A 17,852-nucleotide genomic window follows, 5' to 3' on the forward strand; every position below is an offset into this window, starting at 1 on the left:
TAAAATATGCTTAATCCATAGACAGGTCTGATTCGTAACATAAATAATAAGCATTTTAAACAAATATTAACTTTTTATATTAATCTAATAACAACTTGTATATTATTAGGGCACCACGTTTGAACAGAATTCAATTGATGTGTTTTTTAAAAAATCCCAAAATGACAATTGAGTTCATACTATATGTTGGTCAAAATGTTTCAATGAAAAAAACAAATTTTAAAAAAATTTGAAACCACTTAGTCACGTTTTGAGTACATCTCACAAACAGTATGTTGGTCAAAATGTTTCAATGAAAAAAAATTTAAAACCACTTAGTCACGTTTTGAGTACCTGTTACAAACAGTAATATAAAAGAGTTTTATAAATTCTATAGTATTTGTGTATATAACTCGACCTTCTCGCCTAAGAACAAATCCGAAGTGACTTAAAGTCAATTCCTGGCCCAAAGTGGTCACATAATAAAGTATTAGAATCTTACATAGGATCAAAAACTGTGGCCCACATTCTGGACTTTTGGTATACAAGGGGTCAACACCATAGATCCACAAGACGGCTCTCAAGATTATAAGCGTGGTACAGGACCGCACATGTGCAGCAGACTCAATTTTCTGATCAAAACAAGTGTCAGGAGAACCTAACCAATATTTATGGACACCAGATTTGGTTCAGAAAGACCTACTTTTTTTGGTTTATGTCATTCATTGACATAGACTGGTGACCTGTTTTTTCTTCTGTGGGCTGCAGGTCAGAGAAAAAAATAAAAATATGCAAATTACAAAAACAAGTCAGGTAATAACTGGTGAGTTGTTGTTGTTTTTTTTTTTTTAATTTTCACAGTGTAAAAATGTAAAATTAAAACCCAAAACTACAGAGACTGCTTTTTTTTTTTTTTTTTACATTAAGACATAAAAACATCAGCAGCAAGTTTGATTTGTGGTGGTTTTGTTTTCAGACCTGCTTGGGTGTGTTTTCTTTTTTGTTGTTTTTTTTTTAGAGCTTAGAAAGACCAACATCGGATCTGGCTCAATGGAAGGAGATGAGATGAGGAGAAAGGCCAAGAGGAGGAAAGAGCGGGAGGAAAAAGGAGGAAGGAGAAAAGATGCTGAAACGATGCTGAAGTGGAAAGATCTCTCCTCCCGCTGAGTAGACCAGGAGGATTTAGAAGAAGCTGAAGAGAAACAGAGAGAGAAGAAGAAAGATGCAGGAATTATTATTTAAAACAGTGTATATGCAAAGCACGGAACGAGAAAATATAAAACCATGCAGAAAAGATTGTGACGTCAAACAATAACTGTATATCCACAGGGAAAAACAAACATAAACTTTTGACTTTTTATTAAGCTATTTTCTCTAGTCTCAATAATTGATGATTATATCCTAATACCTTGATTTACCTCTAATATATTTCATAATATAAAACTGCTGAAGCACCAATACAATTATTTAAATTAGCGTTCACTACTGTTTAAAAGTGAGTGTGCGTCGGTTACAGAGTGTAGGGGGGACGCTATCATTTTATCCACACAGGTGAACACAAGAAAAGACAGACATTTGTATTAACATAAACGTGTTCAAAGTTAAGTGCATGCAGTAGGGAGGGGGGAAAAAAAGCACATCAGCATAACAAACATCAGGATCAGGAAAACACTGAAGGGTTCTGGCTCCACAAAGACTTTTGAATTCTCATGTGAGGAACCGAGGACCCAAAGAGGCTGATTCCCCCCCTGTGAACGCAGAGGTTCCAGGAGCTACTCAGTGCAGAGCCATGGATTACTGCGAAGAAAAGTGACACCACAGACAGTAGTAAGACCAAGAGAGACACCAAGGAGACTGGGGAGGAGGGAGGAAGGAAGAGGTTTTAGTTCATTATATTTAAGTTCTAGTCCTTCAAGGAAGAGGTTTTAGTTCATTATATTTAGCCTTTATGGAATTTAAGCAAGTTCTAGTCCTTCTTTAACATCTCTCTCTCCAACTTTGTTTTTGTTACATTTTATAACAGGATCAATAAAAAAAACCTTCAGAAGCACATTACCTTCTAACACCTCAACAGAGCTTAAATTAATTTTGGGCACATCAGTAGCATTTTGTTAGAAATTGGCCTTTATTATTTTATTTTATATGCAGCAAAATCAGAAGAAAAAAAAAACAAACACTCATCGTCGATACTGGATGACAGACATAGAGAGACAACCGTCTCTTAAATGTGCCATCGATAAAAAATACATAGAAAAGCACAATTGCACTGACAGACATCAACGTACAAAACATCACATTTGGGTTTATAAAAAAAAGTGCAAAATAAGATGGAAAGGTTGGTTTAAAAATACAAAAAAAATGAGGATGAATGAGTTGTGTATTTTTAAAAAAAAAAAAAAAAAAAGGGTTAGCCTCACAGTTATTCATGCAGACATCTTAAGTCAAACTGCACCGGAAAAAAAAATGGACAAGAGTAAAAAAAATCCACAAATGTGAGCATCTAAATGATATTTAAATTACTTTCTTTGACAAAAGTAAAACTCAGGATACCAGTCTCCTGTCTGATTGGACACATTTATGACACTATGGACCGGTCCCTGTCTCAGTCCTTATTACAGAAACTCAGACTCAGCAATTGGATTACAGAGTAAAATACTATAATACTAGATATTATTTTAGGCTCAGTTTCGTTAAAGAGATCACAGATAGACAGCCTAAGGAATCAAATGACAGAGATAACGCATCAAACCTTTGTCACAGGGTCTGAAACGGTTACTTTAGGTTTGTTAATTCGATGTCAACGTGTTAATATTACAAAACTAAAACATGCAGTAATACAATGGATAACAACAAAAAAAATATGGAATGTAATTTGAAATTCATAGTTAAAAATGTTTAACAAAAAAAAGTGTAAAAAAATTTTTTTTAAAAATTAAACAACACAACAACAGGTGAAATGATGCAGTTATAATGGGTGAAACCAAACTGAGCAACCACAGCATCTTCCAGAGTCAGGGGTCAGTTGGAGGGGATTTGGGAGGGAGGGGTGTGGATAGTGAAATTATGGGATGATGGGTAAGGTGGATGGGGGTGGGGGGTAAATAAAGTGATGGGGAAGGAGGTCATTCACAACAGGAGGAGGAGGAAGAGGAGGAAGGGTGGCCAAACTGGGCGCTTTTCTACAGGAATCCTTCAGCTGGAAATGAGAAAGAATGACGTTATTTTTGTTTTGTTTGTTGTTGTTGTTTTTTTTTAAACTCAAACATGATCATATGATTGCACACTTCAGCTGTGACGTCATCAAAGACAGACCTGAGAGACGGGACTTAAATGTTAAGCCTAACAAATTGGATTCTAAACAGCTCCAGACTTGTACCAAAATTATATTTCCATTTCCATTTCTCATCACTTTAAGCTCTGCTTCTCTTCGTCTGGCTCTGAACGCCTACACACGTACCAGAAAAGGGCAAACATTTTTAAATCAAAACCTGTCCAACAGTCCTAAGGCTCCACGTTCCTTACCCTCAACTGTCCAACACTGGATGAGGATAAAGTTACTTCTTGACCTGTACTAGAATTAGAAAATCATTTGTCCTTTCCACATGGATCGGACTTGACTTCACAACACTAGATGACAATACAGCTACTAACTACTAGCTACCAATGCTGCAAATCCTGATGCCCAACAGTCATCACATTCCAGGTTTCCAATTCTCCGCATTCCCAACGCTAAACATTCCAAACACCCCACAGCCCAAAAGTAGATAAGAAGGAAAAAAAAAAAAATACTCCTTTTCTAGTCTTCAAAATCTAAGCTAGAACTCGGTAGAGAGATGCTCTCCTGTTACCTGCAGCACATTTGCATCCTATTTGTCGTTAAACGGCTAAACAGCCCCGCAGCCCTCACTGTAACAGCCCTCACTGTAGACATTAACGTCTAGACTGCTGCTGTTTACAGATGGGTGAACACGCGCGCGCGTGTGTGTGTGTGTTGCTCTCTGCTGCTGCAGCTTCCTCTTTAATGTGCGAGTGTGAGAACAATGTCTTCCTCTGTATGGGCTTCAGTCCCAAACCGGTGTTTTGTCATGTGACACATCGTCTCTATCAGCAGACACAGCACCACATTTCTGTTTCTGTTTCCCCATTCGTCTGTGTTGACCTTTTGAAAAGACTCTTTGTGTGACGACGGATGACTCAAAAGATTCTACTGTCAAAAAAGGTTTTTCTTGCGAGTACACACACACAGAGACAGATGGAACTGGACCACGTGTCTGGGGGGGAAGTGGCTGACAAAAACTGAGAGAATTTTTTTTTTTTAAATCTGTATCAACGCAGCTGTTTCTCAGAGTGCAAACATCGAAATCAGCTCCACTAAATAAAGGGTAAAAATAGAGGTAAAGGTGTGACTCCGTGATCTGGAGTATTCGATTTGCAACGGACCTGGAGCCGTAGGTTAAAGCAAATCGGTAATGTTCTATCTCAGTAAATATTATAGTAACTATTTCAAATATCCTAAATGCTCGCGATGAATCATTTGAAGATTTGTGATTTAATTTGAAATTAAATCCATGTTAGATTTTGGATTTTTGTTATATTTCAATTTCATTTTCTAGTATGATTCCTATTGAGTAAAAAAAAACTTCTTTTAAGTATTTATCATCACATATCTAAAATGTAAGTGCTTTTCATCTCAAAATAAATCTTATAGTTGAAGCAAACCTTGTATCTGAGATCTTGTGGAAATGCTATTTTCCTGAAGCTTTTTTCTATATAATAAAAAAAGTCAAGGGAGAAACTGTTTATACTCTGAACCAATCAAAATAAGCTAACAGATGTATACCCATAACTGCTCAGTATGTTTTGTCCAGGTTCAACAGATGTATACCCATAACTGCTCAGTGTGTTTTGTCCAGGTTCCCATTGTGTGTGTGTGTGTGTGTGTGAAAGTGAATCAGTGAATCTTACCAGTGTAGACGCCTCATGCAGCATGCAGCAAGTGTGGGAGCAGTTAACTGGAAAACATTACGATGTAGTGTGGGTGACACGGGGCACAAACAGAGCACATTACTAAACATGCACAACATGCCCAACGTGCAGAAAAAGTCTAGGAATCCTTGGGCTGGAAAAAAAAAAACAAAACAAAAAAACAAACAGAGAGACTTGGCCTGGAACTAAAAGTAGTTTTGATTAATTTTTTTTTATCTCGCAGATAGAGACAGGACACCAAGACGGCTGAAAAACACAGCAAGTTGCTGAGTGAAGAGAACGTGTTAGACCCGAATCAGAAAACGTCACAGTCCCAGACTGCGTCAGCCGTTGTACGAGTCACTTCTTTGACGTCTTTTCCAAAAACCTGTCATCAGAGAACACGGGAGAGCAGAACTTACTTTTTCCTCTCTTTGTCTCTCTTCAGTGTGGTGGAGCCCCCTGCTTGCTGAGCCTGGTTCTGCAGGAGCTCGGCCGCCGTCTTCTTCTGTTTAAAGGTGTTCAGCTCGTCGTCAAGGGATTTCTTCTTCTCCTCCAGTTTCTTCTTCTCATCCTGGTGGAGCTTCTTTAGACGGTCAAACTTTTCATGCAGCTGGAAGGGCAGCAACACGAGAGTCACAGGTCAGAGGCAGAAACCCGAGAAACAACCCGTAAGGTTTCTGCCGAACGAACGAAGGAAAATACCTCCTTCTCTGCTTCTTTCAGCTCGGCCTCCTTCTCTTTGACTCGCTGTACGAACATTTGTCTCATTTCTTCTTCTTTTTTCTGCAGCTCGCCCATGAACTCGTTTCTCTTTGCTTCGTACGTTTCCTGCAAACTGCAAGGGAAAATACTTTTAGGTCTTAGATCAGAAATAAACGAACGCTTGTAGTAAAAAAAATGTTTAACTGGATAACTGGATTTTTTAAAAATAAAATAAAAAAAAAATATATATATAGTATTCTGTTTCCAAAGACGAGGATAGCAGACCTAAAGGGTTTGCTGTCAGGGTCCGTATCCTTGAAGCCCATTTCCTCCAGTTTGCAGCGACGGTACAGCTCGTAATGCCGTGTGTGAGTCTGCTCTCTCAGGTCCTCCATGTTCACTCTGATCAGCATTTCTCGCAATTTGACAAAGTCACAGTGATTCTCATTTTCCACTGCAACAAACAGACGCGAGGATGATGTCACATCAGTGTTAAATTCACTGCTCGGGGTACATTACAGCGCCAGAACTGAGGATCGGATACAGTAAATAATACAGCGTCACTTAGTCAATAACCAATTAATAATTTACGCTGCAGTGATTTTAACCATAGAGATTTACCCCGGCTGTCTTTCCTCACTTTTAGACGCTAAGAACATTAACATGTTTGTGTGTTTTAGAGACCTGTCGCTGGATGCTAGGACAAACAGCAAAAATGCAAAATAAACACGAAACTGTTTTCATTTAAACAAGCTAAACAGACTTAACTGCAAAGATAACTAGCCAATTGCCTTTATTTGCCTATATCACAACGAAAAAACTCCAAAAAGAAGTATTGGAAAATAATTCTAAGCTACAGCCGCTTCAAACGAAAGTTCTCAGTAGGTACATTACTAAATATAAATCATATAAACTGCAGTTTATATAAATATAAACTGCACAGAAACAGCACATTTCTTCTCCCATTCCTCTTCCATTCTTGCTGCCTCCGCAGTTCGCTGCATAACTGCAGTGTTCCTATATCACAGACCTAAAGGAGACCGGTGGCTCCTCAAGCTCTTGCTAGTGAGCGATGAGCCTGGTCTGTGAAAAGCTACATGCTACATGCTCGAATGAAATATGAGGGATATTTTGGAAAAACGCATTAAACTGCAAAAAAAAAAATATTGCTGAATACTGCTGAGAAGAAATATGAACCTAAAGAGAAAGAAGAGACTCTCACTCCTAGTGATATTACGTGACCCGTGGGCTTACCTTGCACCGTTCCCCAGGGGTACTGCCGTGCCTTCACCATTTTGTTTCCTATCTTCACTTCCTCTGTGCTCCCAATCACAGCAAAGGGCAAATGACTCTGAAATGCAAGTAGAAATGGTGACCGTTGGTAGAAAACAGTGGCATCACACAATAAATAGATTGCACCCTATTAGCAAATAGTTCCTCTTTTATTGCCTCTAGATCAGGCATGGGCAAACTAAGGCCCCGGGGGCCGGATGCGGCCCGTTTAGCTTTTTAATCCGGCCCGCCAAACTTTTCCAAATTATATCATTTATTTATATTATCATTATACTCATGCCTTATCCCTGCAATGCCCACATTTCCCCAATAGATGGGGTAGAAAATGATAAAAGAACTTGAGCATTTTAGCCTTTATGCGTGATTTATCTTAGTTCACACAAACGCTCCATCTATCTGCTCCTGACCCGGCCCCCACCCGTTCAATTTTAGGTCAATTGCGGCCCGCGAGTCAAAAAGTTTCCTGATTAGGGCACTTACGTTCATAGTTGAGTTGATCTCAGCCACGGACTCATCGTCAGTGGGGAACTGGTAGATCTGGACACCGTTACTGACCAGCTCGCTGGTGATTTTAATTTTGAACTTGGTCAGTTCACTCTTGGAGATGGCGTCTGACTTTGCAATGATTGGAATGATGTTTACCTGAAAGGGGACAAAGTTGACATTAAACAAAAAAAAAGCCATCTATCCATCTGTTATCTGTATCTGGTTCCCTCAGGGCCACAACAGCAGCCAGTGCACAACAACTATTTCCCTCGAATTAAAACCACCGGAGGGTGTTGAGCTCACGTGAGTGAAAATATGTGGCTGCATTTAGAGTCTGCAGAAGTGTTTTTTTTTTTTTTTTTCAGCTGCGTTGGAATCCTTCCTGTCCAGGGTGAACATGTAAACAAAGGAGGTTCTTACCAGGAGCTGACTGTGGTTAGCAGTGGCTCCGGGCCACAGCTACTCTGACAAACACATTCTGCTCTTTTTATAAAAAAAAAACAGGAGCTCCATGCAAATCAGCGGGGCAAAGTGCCTTTAAACATGGGAGGCCGAGGTCACTGCACTAAGTGCAATTATAGATATATGACAGAGAGAGAGAGAGAGAGAGAGAGAGAGAGAGAGAGAGAGAGATGGTGTGTGGATTATTAACTGTGAACCTTTATCAAGTTGAAAAACTATATGTCAGGGGTCCAAATTCTTCTTTTTTTTTTTTCAATTTTTTCAGGTCAAGGAGACAGAGCAGAACCCTAACTACATACAATATATGAAAATAAACTGGGCCTCGTGCTAAATATAAATGTACCATGTTATACTGCATTCAATAATGAACTATTGGAATAATGTTATATACATATTCATGTCTTATTTTAAAATCATCATGATCACCTTGAAGTACACACATGAACCCCGTAAGGGTCGAAAACCCCTGTTAAAGACCGCTACATTATATATCTTGATGATTTAATAAAATATAAAATATTTGGAGATAATCTTGGTGAAAATGGCTGAAAGAGAATTCCCCCATATTGGAAATTGAAAACGAGCCTCTAATTATACGTTTTTTCATCTGAAAAACTTAAGTAAAAGGCAACTTCAGAACCGAAGACACCTCTTGGACGAGAGGTGTTGCGTCTTCTAGAAACCAAGACAGTCCAGTTGTTTTTTTTTTTTACTTAACCCTTTAAATATGAAGGGTAATGTTTAACAAGCCATGCTTTACGTCATGTGATGAGAACTGACCTTACTGTCCAGTTTCTTCATGGTTACCAAGTCAAGGGATTTGAGCGAGTGTCCCGTGGGGGCGATGAAGTACAGACATGCGTGGATGCGAGTGTCGTGGTAGCTGTGAAGTGTGCGCTTGATTTTCAGCTCCTCCTGTAGATACGCCTCAAACTGGGCATCAATGAACTCCACAATTGACTTGTAGCTGTTAAAAAAACAATAAGGAAACTATTTTCAAACTGATTTATAACCCAAACGTATAACCAGTTAAGATGCTAATTAAACTTTCTTGTAAGAACCTTTAAGTCGGACATGATGCAAATCACGATGCATCATATTTTGAATACTTTACAAATGAAAACTCTATTTATGATGGTACCATTCTTACCTCTCTTCTTTATTGATCTGGTCACCAAAGCCCACAGTGTTGACGATGGTGAGTTTGAGGCGAACATTACTCTCCTGGAGTTCGTAGGTGTTGGACTTAAGCGTAACTCCCGGCTGGTTGTGCTGAGTTGGCTCGCCCTCAAACTTGGTGTTGAACAACGTGTCCATCAGGGTGGATTTACCCAGGCCTGTCTCGCCTACAGAGGAAGGAGGACAACACGTGGTTACGTGGAATATTACAAACCTGGATCCAAGGTTAGAAGGCGTTAGGTGCAAACCAGATCTGAGGCAAGTTCAAAATGAACATAAAACTAAATTATAATGGAAAATCCTTAACGTTTATAACATTGATCTGAGCCAGTTAAAGTAAAAGAGAGCAAACATGGGTGTTTTCAGTTAAAGTAAAAGAGAGCAAACATGGATGTTTTTTTGTTTTTTTTGCAACACCATGGATGTTGATTAGTCTCAATTAAACCATAAATGACAATATGAACCCATCCACAGTAAGGTCAGCGCCTTCACCCGTCAAGGTCTTCATTTTGTAACAAACATGTCTAGCTCTTCTCCTCTATATACACCAGGATATATCTTGAAGAGTGCAAGTGTATTTTTTGTTTTATTTTAAAATAAAGCACAGAAACAGCAGCAGTGCCTGCTGCTTTATCTGCTGATGTCACATGACTCAGAAAGAGAGCTCACTCGGAAAGAAAAATCTATTTTTATTCCTCTCTGTGTGCACTGACCCACAGCCTCGTCGCTGTAGCCCATTTTTCTAGGACTCATCCTGTGAAACTAAACTTCCTAATCTTCCTCCGAACCAAAGGCACATGATGCATTGAGGAGCTTTGCGGAGTCTGAGATGTGCGTTAGTCACAGCGAGAGAAATCGTTTATTCTTACAGTTATGTAATTTGATGTGTTATTTAGAGCAGATTGCAGCCAATATAGATGACTAACTTTCATTCAAACATTTTTTTTAATTAGATGCAGCAAAAAGTGGTTTCACAATCCCAGTAAAACAATGTCAATTCAGCCACTCCATAGTCAAAGACACAAATGATAAAAACAGATTATTTTTCAAAAATATTGTGTCATTGAGTATTGTGTTAGAAATATGCCCAGGCTTGTAGAGAAACTTAGTAAAACTGGCTATAATTTTGCGTTAAAACATCAAAACCAACTGTAAGAACTGTAAAATAATTTCCAGGAAAAAAAAACAAACAGTAAAAAAAAAAAATACAAGTAAACACATTCTTTTCACTAAAAGTGCTCTGTCATTTTTAACTTGGAGGAGAATCACAAACATGTCAGTAAAAACTGAGAACTATATGGTCTCACTGGATGCCTGAATAACAAGTGTGTACAAGGGTGTGGAGACTCACCAACACAGAGGATGTTGAAGCAGAACCCATGGTTGACGGACCTGTTGACCAGCTGGTCCGGCATGCTGTCAAAGCCCACATGGCCTGACAGAGGAACAGCACGAGCACCTTCACCCTAAAATTGAAAAGATCATATTCAAATGTAACACCAATTCTCTGATGCTTCGTGAGGCGTTAGCCGCCGATTTCAAAGAGGGGAAACGTGGAGCACAAAGTCTCACTCTATGCTGATGACCTGTTGCTTTTCATCTCCAATCCAATGGCTTCATTGGCCCCCCTGCTCTCTCAGGGTATAAATTAAATCTTAATAAAATTGAACTTTTCCCCATTAATGATGAAACACTTAGACCTCAGAAGCTTCCCTTATAAAGTTGAGAAAAACTAATTTTTCTATTTAGGCATATCCGTGACAAGAAGGCATAAAGAGCCCTTCCATGAAAATTTTATGATGCTATTAAATCAAACTAAACAAATCCTAACACAGTGGTCAATGTCTCTTGTAGGTCGTATCAATTCGGTCAAAATTAAAAATTCCAGGGCAACTGGACGGAGTAGTTTTCCTGAAGTTTCATGAGTTGAAACGTCTTCAAAAAAAAAAAAAAAAACCTACTCCGTCCAGTTGCCCTTAATGTCACTATTTTTGGATATTGTTAAACATTGGTGACCCTGGGAAAAAGTTAACACAGCAAAGCTCGGAAGATTTGTGTTGCTTTTTTATAAAGTCACTCCATCTTCTATTTATCTTGAGTAATATAAAATGTATAAATTAATCTGATGGTGACTTGACCTTAGTGATTTAGTAAAAACTATTCTCCTCAAGAACCCATTCTTGATCCCCAGACCTAATCCAGTCTGTGTCAATACTCAGGAAATCAAAAACCACTCACAGTTCGCACCACGTCTGGCTTTGTCAGACTAACCAAGGTGTTCTCTTATTCACTTCCTGTTTCCTTCGCTGCAACCTTTATGCTCTTACAGTGACAGCAGTTAAAACAATGTGCTTATATGGAAATGTGGTGATGGCAAGTTAGACCAACAAAGAGCTCTCAGAATGAGTATACAGTTTACTTTAACAGCTAGGAGACAAAACTAAAAAAAAACAGAGAAGAAGCAAAAAACAAAGGACGACAGCTTTAACAAGAACTTTACGCAGTTCTAGTTTAACCAAGAGCATTACGTAAAACCGTGTGCATTTGCACCAGACCTGGGAATCAAGACTTTCTCACTGAATGATTGGCTCCAAAGATGACTGACAACTGAAGTCGTGAAAAGGGCATTTCTGAGTTGGTGAGAAGGACAACAAAGAACATAGAACGACCTTGCAAATATGATTTTCAAATATGATGAACATAGAACGACCTTGCAAATATGATGCAGTTTTTTCCAAACACACGTGGTTTACAATCCTTACTGTACTGTACTTTACTGAACAGAAATGCAGATAGTCATTCTTGGAGAAAAAAAAAAAGGATGAAAAATCTCACCCTAAACAACAATATCTCTGCATAAGTGCACCTCAACACAAATAATTCGATCACAATTTTTAGACGGTGTCCAACCGTAAAGCATTGTGGTGTTCAAACCCTGCTTCTACATGTGTGCGTGGGTGTGAGTTTGGCAGAAGGCACTTCCATATCTGTGAGTCTTCCACAGCCTACGTAACAATATGAGGTGAAGAAATGAAAAGAATTTAGATTATATGGCAGAAGCAGCGGCGCTGCTACAGCATCAACAACCAGTCATTTTGGAGCTCAACATAACACTTTGTTACCACTGTGGTAAAGACTCTGAGAGAAAAACATTCTACTGCTTAGTGTTTTGTTTTGTTTTTTTTTTTTTCATCTTGAACCATCACAAGACAAACCATTGGTATACAACAGTTGTGGATTACTGAGATGGTGGGAAATGGTTTCAAACAGCTGCGGTCGTATTTGGAAAGCAGGGGCGATGTAAATAAATTGACAAACAGCCAATATCCTTCAGCGGCAATTGCAACATTCCTGAAACCATTGAACAGGCCAACTGTTAGTTGTGGTTTATTAACCGTATAGGGACATTGAAAGCAATACTTTGACCACGCCGTAACAAAACCCTCAAGTACGACAAACCACCATCAAGAAAATCAGAGTTCTGTGGATTTTATCATGATCCGATAAATCTTTTTTAGAGAAATGTTAATAATTTACATACAAAAATATAATAGCATTGGAAATAGGTCCATTTTGGCCAGTATTTTTTGTACCCAACAGTCATTCATATAGAAAGTAATTTGGGGCTAAAAACAGCAATGGTGTTGTATGATATGTTTTATGGTTGTGATTTAACTGTCACTCTTATTACTGTGGGCAGCAGAATATTGTACCCTATTTCTATCCGTCCATCTGTGCCCTCTTTCTTATCCTCCATTACAAACTTGCCCTTTTCTACGTCTAGATGTTGTTTTTAGATAAATAGGCTTGAGCTTTCCTCGGTTTTCTGGGCTCAGACAACGCCCGAGCTAAAGTTAACGGGACTGACATTAAAACAACACATAACGGAAATAAGGAGCAGCAGCTCTGAAATGACACGGTTAACAATGAATGGCTTCCGAGCGGTTATACTATTGTTATATAACACTTTGATGTTCAAAAGAAACCCAACGAAAAGCTTCGGTTATTAGACAATTTCAACTGGAATGCTGAAAAGGACATAAAATGGGCATACCTGGTTAGCTCACGAAATTCTAAAATAATGTGAAATGGAGCACGTAAGCGTGTCAATAAAAGATACGATTAAACAACATAACACTGACTTAACAATTACATTATTTAAGATATGCTTTATTATTTGTAATCAATGCAAACTTTTGTAATTTTTCTTTTTTATTTCCGTTTAAGTTGATTTTTTCTAAATGAACCTGAGAGGAAGGCTAGCGAAGAGCTAATCTCCGGCTGGCCACGAAACGGAAGTTTGTTCTCTACAATTAAAATATAATAAATATCTTAAAAGGTTCCATGATACTGAAAAACGAATGAAGAAAATAAACATTAAATGGTTGTACTTACAGCTTGTCTTGCAATCTCAGTTGACGCCATGACAGAAGCAATGAGCTGCAGAACGAGGATCCGCTGCTGCTGCGACTTCACCGGAGGAGGAGGAAAACCTGATGGAGACATCATTTAGCTTGAGGGGTGTACTGTTTATTAACTGGCTTTTACGTGTCGTTGTTTGACTTATACTAACACAGCCATAACAAGAAAGAATATTCTATAATGAATATACAAAAATAATTAATTAATAATAATTAATTTAGCACAATTTCGGTGACTGGGTGACCACTTAAACAAAACATCTCACCCCCAATACTGCTTTTATGGTATAACCCAGTGAGGAAAAAGGGAAACCGCAGAAAAGAAACTAATTATAATAAAGAATAAAACACAACATAGTGCTTGCTCTGTCACGCGATAGATAAATTATTACACGTTATAAAAATAAATTATAACTACTGAATTTTTATAAAGGTTAGTAGTCACCCATTTTCATAATTGGTCCTATAGTCTATACATAATTATTTATTTACCCAATTACAAAATATATTAACACAATTTGAATAAATATATAATATAATATAGAAAATAATAAAGGAGCGTTGACATTTATTATAGAATATACTATTGTACAACAAATTAAAAAGGTTGAAGAGGTTGCAAACAAATAAAATAAAAAACGTAATACATTTCTGTGCGAAAATAAAACCAATCAAATAAAAAAAGAATCAATAATTTTAAAAATTGTATAAAATGTGTTTTTTCTTTTTCTATTTCTATTTCTTTTTGAATGTACATGGTTTATGTGTAAAATAAAATAGATACAGGAAGTTTTAAGTGTTAATTAAAACAAAAACCTTGACTACAAAAAATATTTTGCATGTAAGTAGATTTATTTTTCTTCATTTTTGTGTAATTCTCCCGGTTAATTCTTTAAAATCTAAGGAATGAAGAGTAAACAGGAAGCGTCTTGTAGAACGTAATGCCTTCGTCACTGGCAAGAGTCACGTGTGACTAATGGACCAATTACAAATGAGCAGTGAATTTAAAAAGGAGCCGCGGCGACTTTCAATTTGATTTTCTGATTTTTCTATTCAGTGTTTGCTCAGCGAGTTTGACCACCGATACGGTAACTATAACTGTTAGTAATTTATTAAACAACATTTCTCCTTTTTAAATCATGCCTAAACAGCTTCGCGACCAAATACTGCCGGGTTGCGTTGTTGACTAGCTCACTGTTTGTCACGTTGGCTCAAAAGGGCGTTAGGTTTGTAACAGCCATACGTTTTGTCCAACGTTAACCTGAATGTGACGAGGAGATGATGCTAGTACTCGGTTACAGACAGAGGACTGTGTTGGGTTTCAAATTATAGGAAAAAAAAAACACCTTACAGTCGAGTCGGTCCACTGCCTTAAAAGTGAATTAATCCTACTTAAACGTCATTGTTTGTGTTATAAAAATAAACCTGTTTAGAAACTGACAGGAATGATTTGTGACAGTACAGTTTGCACTTGAATGGTTTGTAAACACTGGATACACATTGTTGGTGTGGAACCTGTTCCTGTTTATACTGTAAAATACTGGCAGTTGGTTTCACATGAGAGTAACTTGGTAACTAAAGGCTCTGGCCATAACTTATATGCATTTTCAAAGCAACAAGTTTGGAATTTTAGGGTGCAGATATATATTAGGTATATAAGGTCTGATCAAGTCTTTAGGTAACTTATATGCATTTTCAAAGCAACAAATTGGAGTGCAGATATATATTAGGTGTATAAGGTCTGATCAAGTCTTTAGCTGGATCCATAACATTTTACAGGAAGTCTGATTTTTCCTAATGTTGTCTGTTGTGATTCTGATGCTGAAGTTCAATGTGTGTGTTTACAGACAATGAGCACTGTAAGCTTCGCAGAGCAGGAAAATGCGTGCCTTTCTGTTCCTTCTTTAAAGATGCGACAGAGACTTCACTCTGCCCCAGGTACGTAAAAGCAAAGCAAAGCAATACTTTCCCAAACGGCCATCGTTTATGTGCAGCAAACCCAGTTACCTTCTTTTCCTCTGCAGAGAACCAGAAGTCAACTCTGATAAAAGGTAAAACCTTCAGCACTCCCTTGCCACCTTCTGGACGTAGAGCATTAGGTGTCGTCACTGAAAACGCAACCCCTTCGGTTCAGCCGCGTGAGAAAAAACTGCTGAAGCCTCAGGTTGGAAGGTTCCATAAGAGGATTTATGGTAGAAACAAATCGGTTTATTCCGGAACCTAAACGGGACATTTTGTTTTCCCAGCAGGAGCTGAAGGTTGAAGCTGTCGCTCAGGCAAAAGTGGAAGAGCTTCCTGACGTTGAGACGCTCCACCATCATGATCCACTTGGTATCTACATTGGAAATTCCTACTTATGAGCATGTTTTCTTAACTATAAACTCGGTAGAATATTACAGGATTCTCCCAAGATTTCTATTATGTTGAGGTTTTGAAATGACAAGGATTTCCTCTTACAGATACTACACTGTTACAAAACTACATTCAGAAAATCCCTAAAAAAAAAAAAAAAAAAGACCGGCTTTCTCTTTCCCAGAGTTTCAGAAATACGACATCCCTGAGGACGTTCTGCTTCTCCGTGGCCTTTGTCTTCATGGACTGGCATCATTCCCTCCCTCTCTTGGTCAACACGAGGAAAGCTTTGAGCCTCTTCCAGTACAACCACTCCCAGAGATGCAGAAAAATTCAGGTATAAGAATTTGTGCACAAAACGAACCAACAGCTCTGGGGCGTAAACCTAAGTCTCCAGATGTGCAGTAAAACCTTTCTTTCTTTCTTTTTTTCCCCTTAGATAACTACTCAGAGTTGGATACCTTTCTTCAGATCATCGATGAGCTGACCATTGCTCTTCCTCCAGAACCATTCACGGACTAATTGTGTTGTTTTTGTGTGTTTTTAATTCTGTAATAAAGTGACTTTATTCATTTTTATGACATTTTTAATGACTTCAGTTGAGGTTAACGTTCAAAACTTTTAATATTAAATTCAATGTTTAGTGATGACGGATGTTGACTAAAACTAAATGTTTTGCCAATTCAATTAAATACACTACAAAGTGACTCATGAACTGTATTCCTGTGTACAATTGATATTACTTAAGGAGTAGAGTATACATGTATTGCACAAGGTCACTTACCAAGGTGGTTGCGTTCCTGTAGGCCAGACAACATGGGCTGCTGAGATTCAAAGACCTAACAGAGGATAAAGGTTAGCCAGACTGCTAACCTCAGTGGGGAAACTAAGGAAGTCCAGTGATGTTTCAACACCTGGGAAGTTCCTATCCTGCAAGGCAAGAGAGGAAAATTGAAAATATGGCACTTTGAGTAAGGGTGTTGATGAAAATGCATCATAACATACATTAAAAATAAATCAGATTTTGCTAAACATGTTTGTACAATTTGCTGTTTGTTTTTGTGTAGGAATGCCTCAACTTTTACATACTGACATTAAACAATTGTTCTCTCCCAATCTTAAAAACAATTGCTACTTCAATATAAAGCTCTCTGGAGTAGAGGATGAAAATTAGTGTTAGCGGCTGTGAAGCGTTCACTGTTTATACTTCCTGTTTTTTCTTTCAGTTCCTGGTCACATGTGCAGGATTTTCTAACACTGGTTTTACTGTTAGAGATTAGAATGGACTTTGCCTCAGTTCCTCTGCTTAAACAAACGCCCTGAAGCTTTGACTGAAATCGTCTTCTGCACAAAAACTACTGGGCTTTGGACTGAGAACAGGTTAGTTAAAAAAAAAAAAAAAAAAAAAAACAACTTCTGATCTCCAACTGAAATGCTTGGGATGATTTTGTTTATGAGAAATTTTGGATTTTTAAAACCATGAGATCAGCTGATCAAAACATTTCAGATCTTGATCACAGGAGGAGCTTCGGTTTCAGTCATGACTTTTCAAGTTTGCATTTGGAAAAATGTTGTGAAAAGTCCGTCAATATTTTTCTTCTCTTTTAGGAAACCAGAAAATTGTTCCAGTGTTCGGGGAAAAAAACAACAACAATCCAGCTCTTTTTGATGAGTATGATTAAATGAAAGGATATTTTTTCAGAGAAGACGGGAAGGAGGATCTTGACTAATGAGAAATGTGGGCTGAATCAGCACCAGGGACACACAGAGTCTTGTTGTCTCTAAAAGGTCCTTGAGTCCAACTGTATGTGGAGAGCCTACGAGTTCTGGATCTCAGATTCCCGGTTTGGGTCGACTCCTCCCTCGGTGTGGCCCACAGATATTGAACTCTCTTTTCGAACACAGGTCTCGGCTGCAGCAGCAGCAGCAGCAGGAAGCCGTGGACTCCGCTGTTTTCCCACGGCCAGGAGTGAGAGTCGGGGGAGGGGGGGGCGGGTAGGGGTGCTGCGA

General features: G+C 38.3%; 2 protein-coding genes and 1 long non-coding RNA gene across 8 annotated transcripts; 2 read left to right on the top strand and 1 right to left on the bottom strand.

The window, feature by feature from the left end:
* Window positions 1-982: 982 nt before the first annotated feature.
* septin6 (septin 6) lies at window positions 983-13,580 on the bottom strand. 3 transcript variants are annotated; one of them, XM_008326468.3, is made up of 11 exons: window positions 13,465-13,562; window positions 10,421-10,535; window positions 9,041-9,236; window positions 8,671-8,857; window positions 7,423-7,584; window positions 6,904-7,000; window positions 5,935-6,103; window positions 5,650-5,782; window positions 5,367-5,557; window positions 4,945-4,991; window positions 2,371-3,175 (listed from the first exon to the last, which is right to left on the bottom strand). In XM_008326468.3, the coding sequence occupies exons 1-10, from the start codon at window positions 13,492-13,494 to the stop codon at window positions 4,988-4,990; spliced, it is 1,284 nt and encodes a 427-aa protein (XP_008324690.1). In that variant the 5' UTR covers window positions 13,495-13,562; the 3' UTR covers window positions 2,371-3,175; window positions 4,945-4,987. The 3 variants fall into 3 exon arrangements, with proteins under 3 accessions (XP_008324689.2, XP_008324690.1, XP_008324692.1); XM_008326467.3 differs by lacking the exons at window positions 2,371-3,175; window positions 4,945-4,991 and adding an exon at window positions 983-1,171 and having other exon boundaries at window positions 13,465-13,580; XM_008326470.3 differs by lacking the exon at window positions 4,945-4,991.
* LOC112488135 (uncharacterized) lies at window positions 1,171-2,145 on the top strand. The gene is made up of 2 exons (XR_003051893.1): window positions 1,171-1,858; window positions 1,902-2,145. It is a non-coding gene; the product is annotated as an uncharacterized LOC112488135 (long non-coding RNA).
* Window positions 13,581-14,423: 843 nt separating the features above from the next.
* pttg1 (PTTG1 regulator of sister chromatid separation, securin) lies at window positions 14,424-17,487 on the top strand. 4 transcript variants are annotated; one of them, XR_003051892.1, is made up of 7 exons: window positions 14,498-14,590; window positions 15,338-15,428; window positions 15,515-15,654; window positions 15,737-15,821; window positions 16,027-16,179; window positions 16,282-17,222; window positions 17,451-17,487. XR_003051892.1 is itself a non-coding variant. In XM_017039473.2 (6 exons), the coding sequence occupies exons 2-6, from the start codon at window positions 15,341-15,343 to the stop codon at window positions 16,362-16,364; spliced, it is 549 nt and encodes a 182-aa protein (XP_016894962.1). In that variant the 5' UTR covers window positions 14,424-14,578; window positions 15,338-15,340; the 3' UTR covers window positions 16,365-16,440. The 4 variants fall into 4 exon arrangements, 3 of the variants coding, with proteins under 3 accessions (XP_016894962.1, XP_016894964.1, XP_016894965.1); XM_017039473.2 differs by lacking the exon at window positions 17,451-17,487 and having other exon boundaries at window positions 14,424-14,578; window positions 16,282-16,440; XM_017039475.2 differs by lacking the exon at window positions 17,451-17,487 and having other exon boundaries at window positions 14,425-14,578; window positions 15,740-15,821; window positions 16,282-16,440.
* The last annotated feature ends 365 nt before the right edge of the window (window positions 17,488-17,852 follow it).

Source organism: Cynoglossus semilaevis, chromosome 15 (genome assembly GCF_000523025.1).
Source record: "Cynoglossus semilaevis isolate Cse_v1.0 chromosome 15, Cse_v1.0, whole genome shotgun sequence".
Taxonomy (NCBI): domain Eukaryota; kingdom Metazoa; phylum Chordata; class Actinopteri; order Pleuronectiformes; family Cynoglossidae; genus Cynoglossus; species Cynoglossus semilaevis.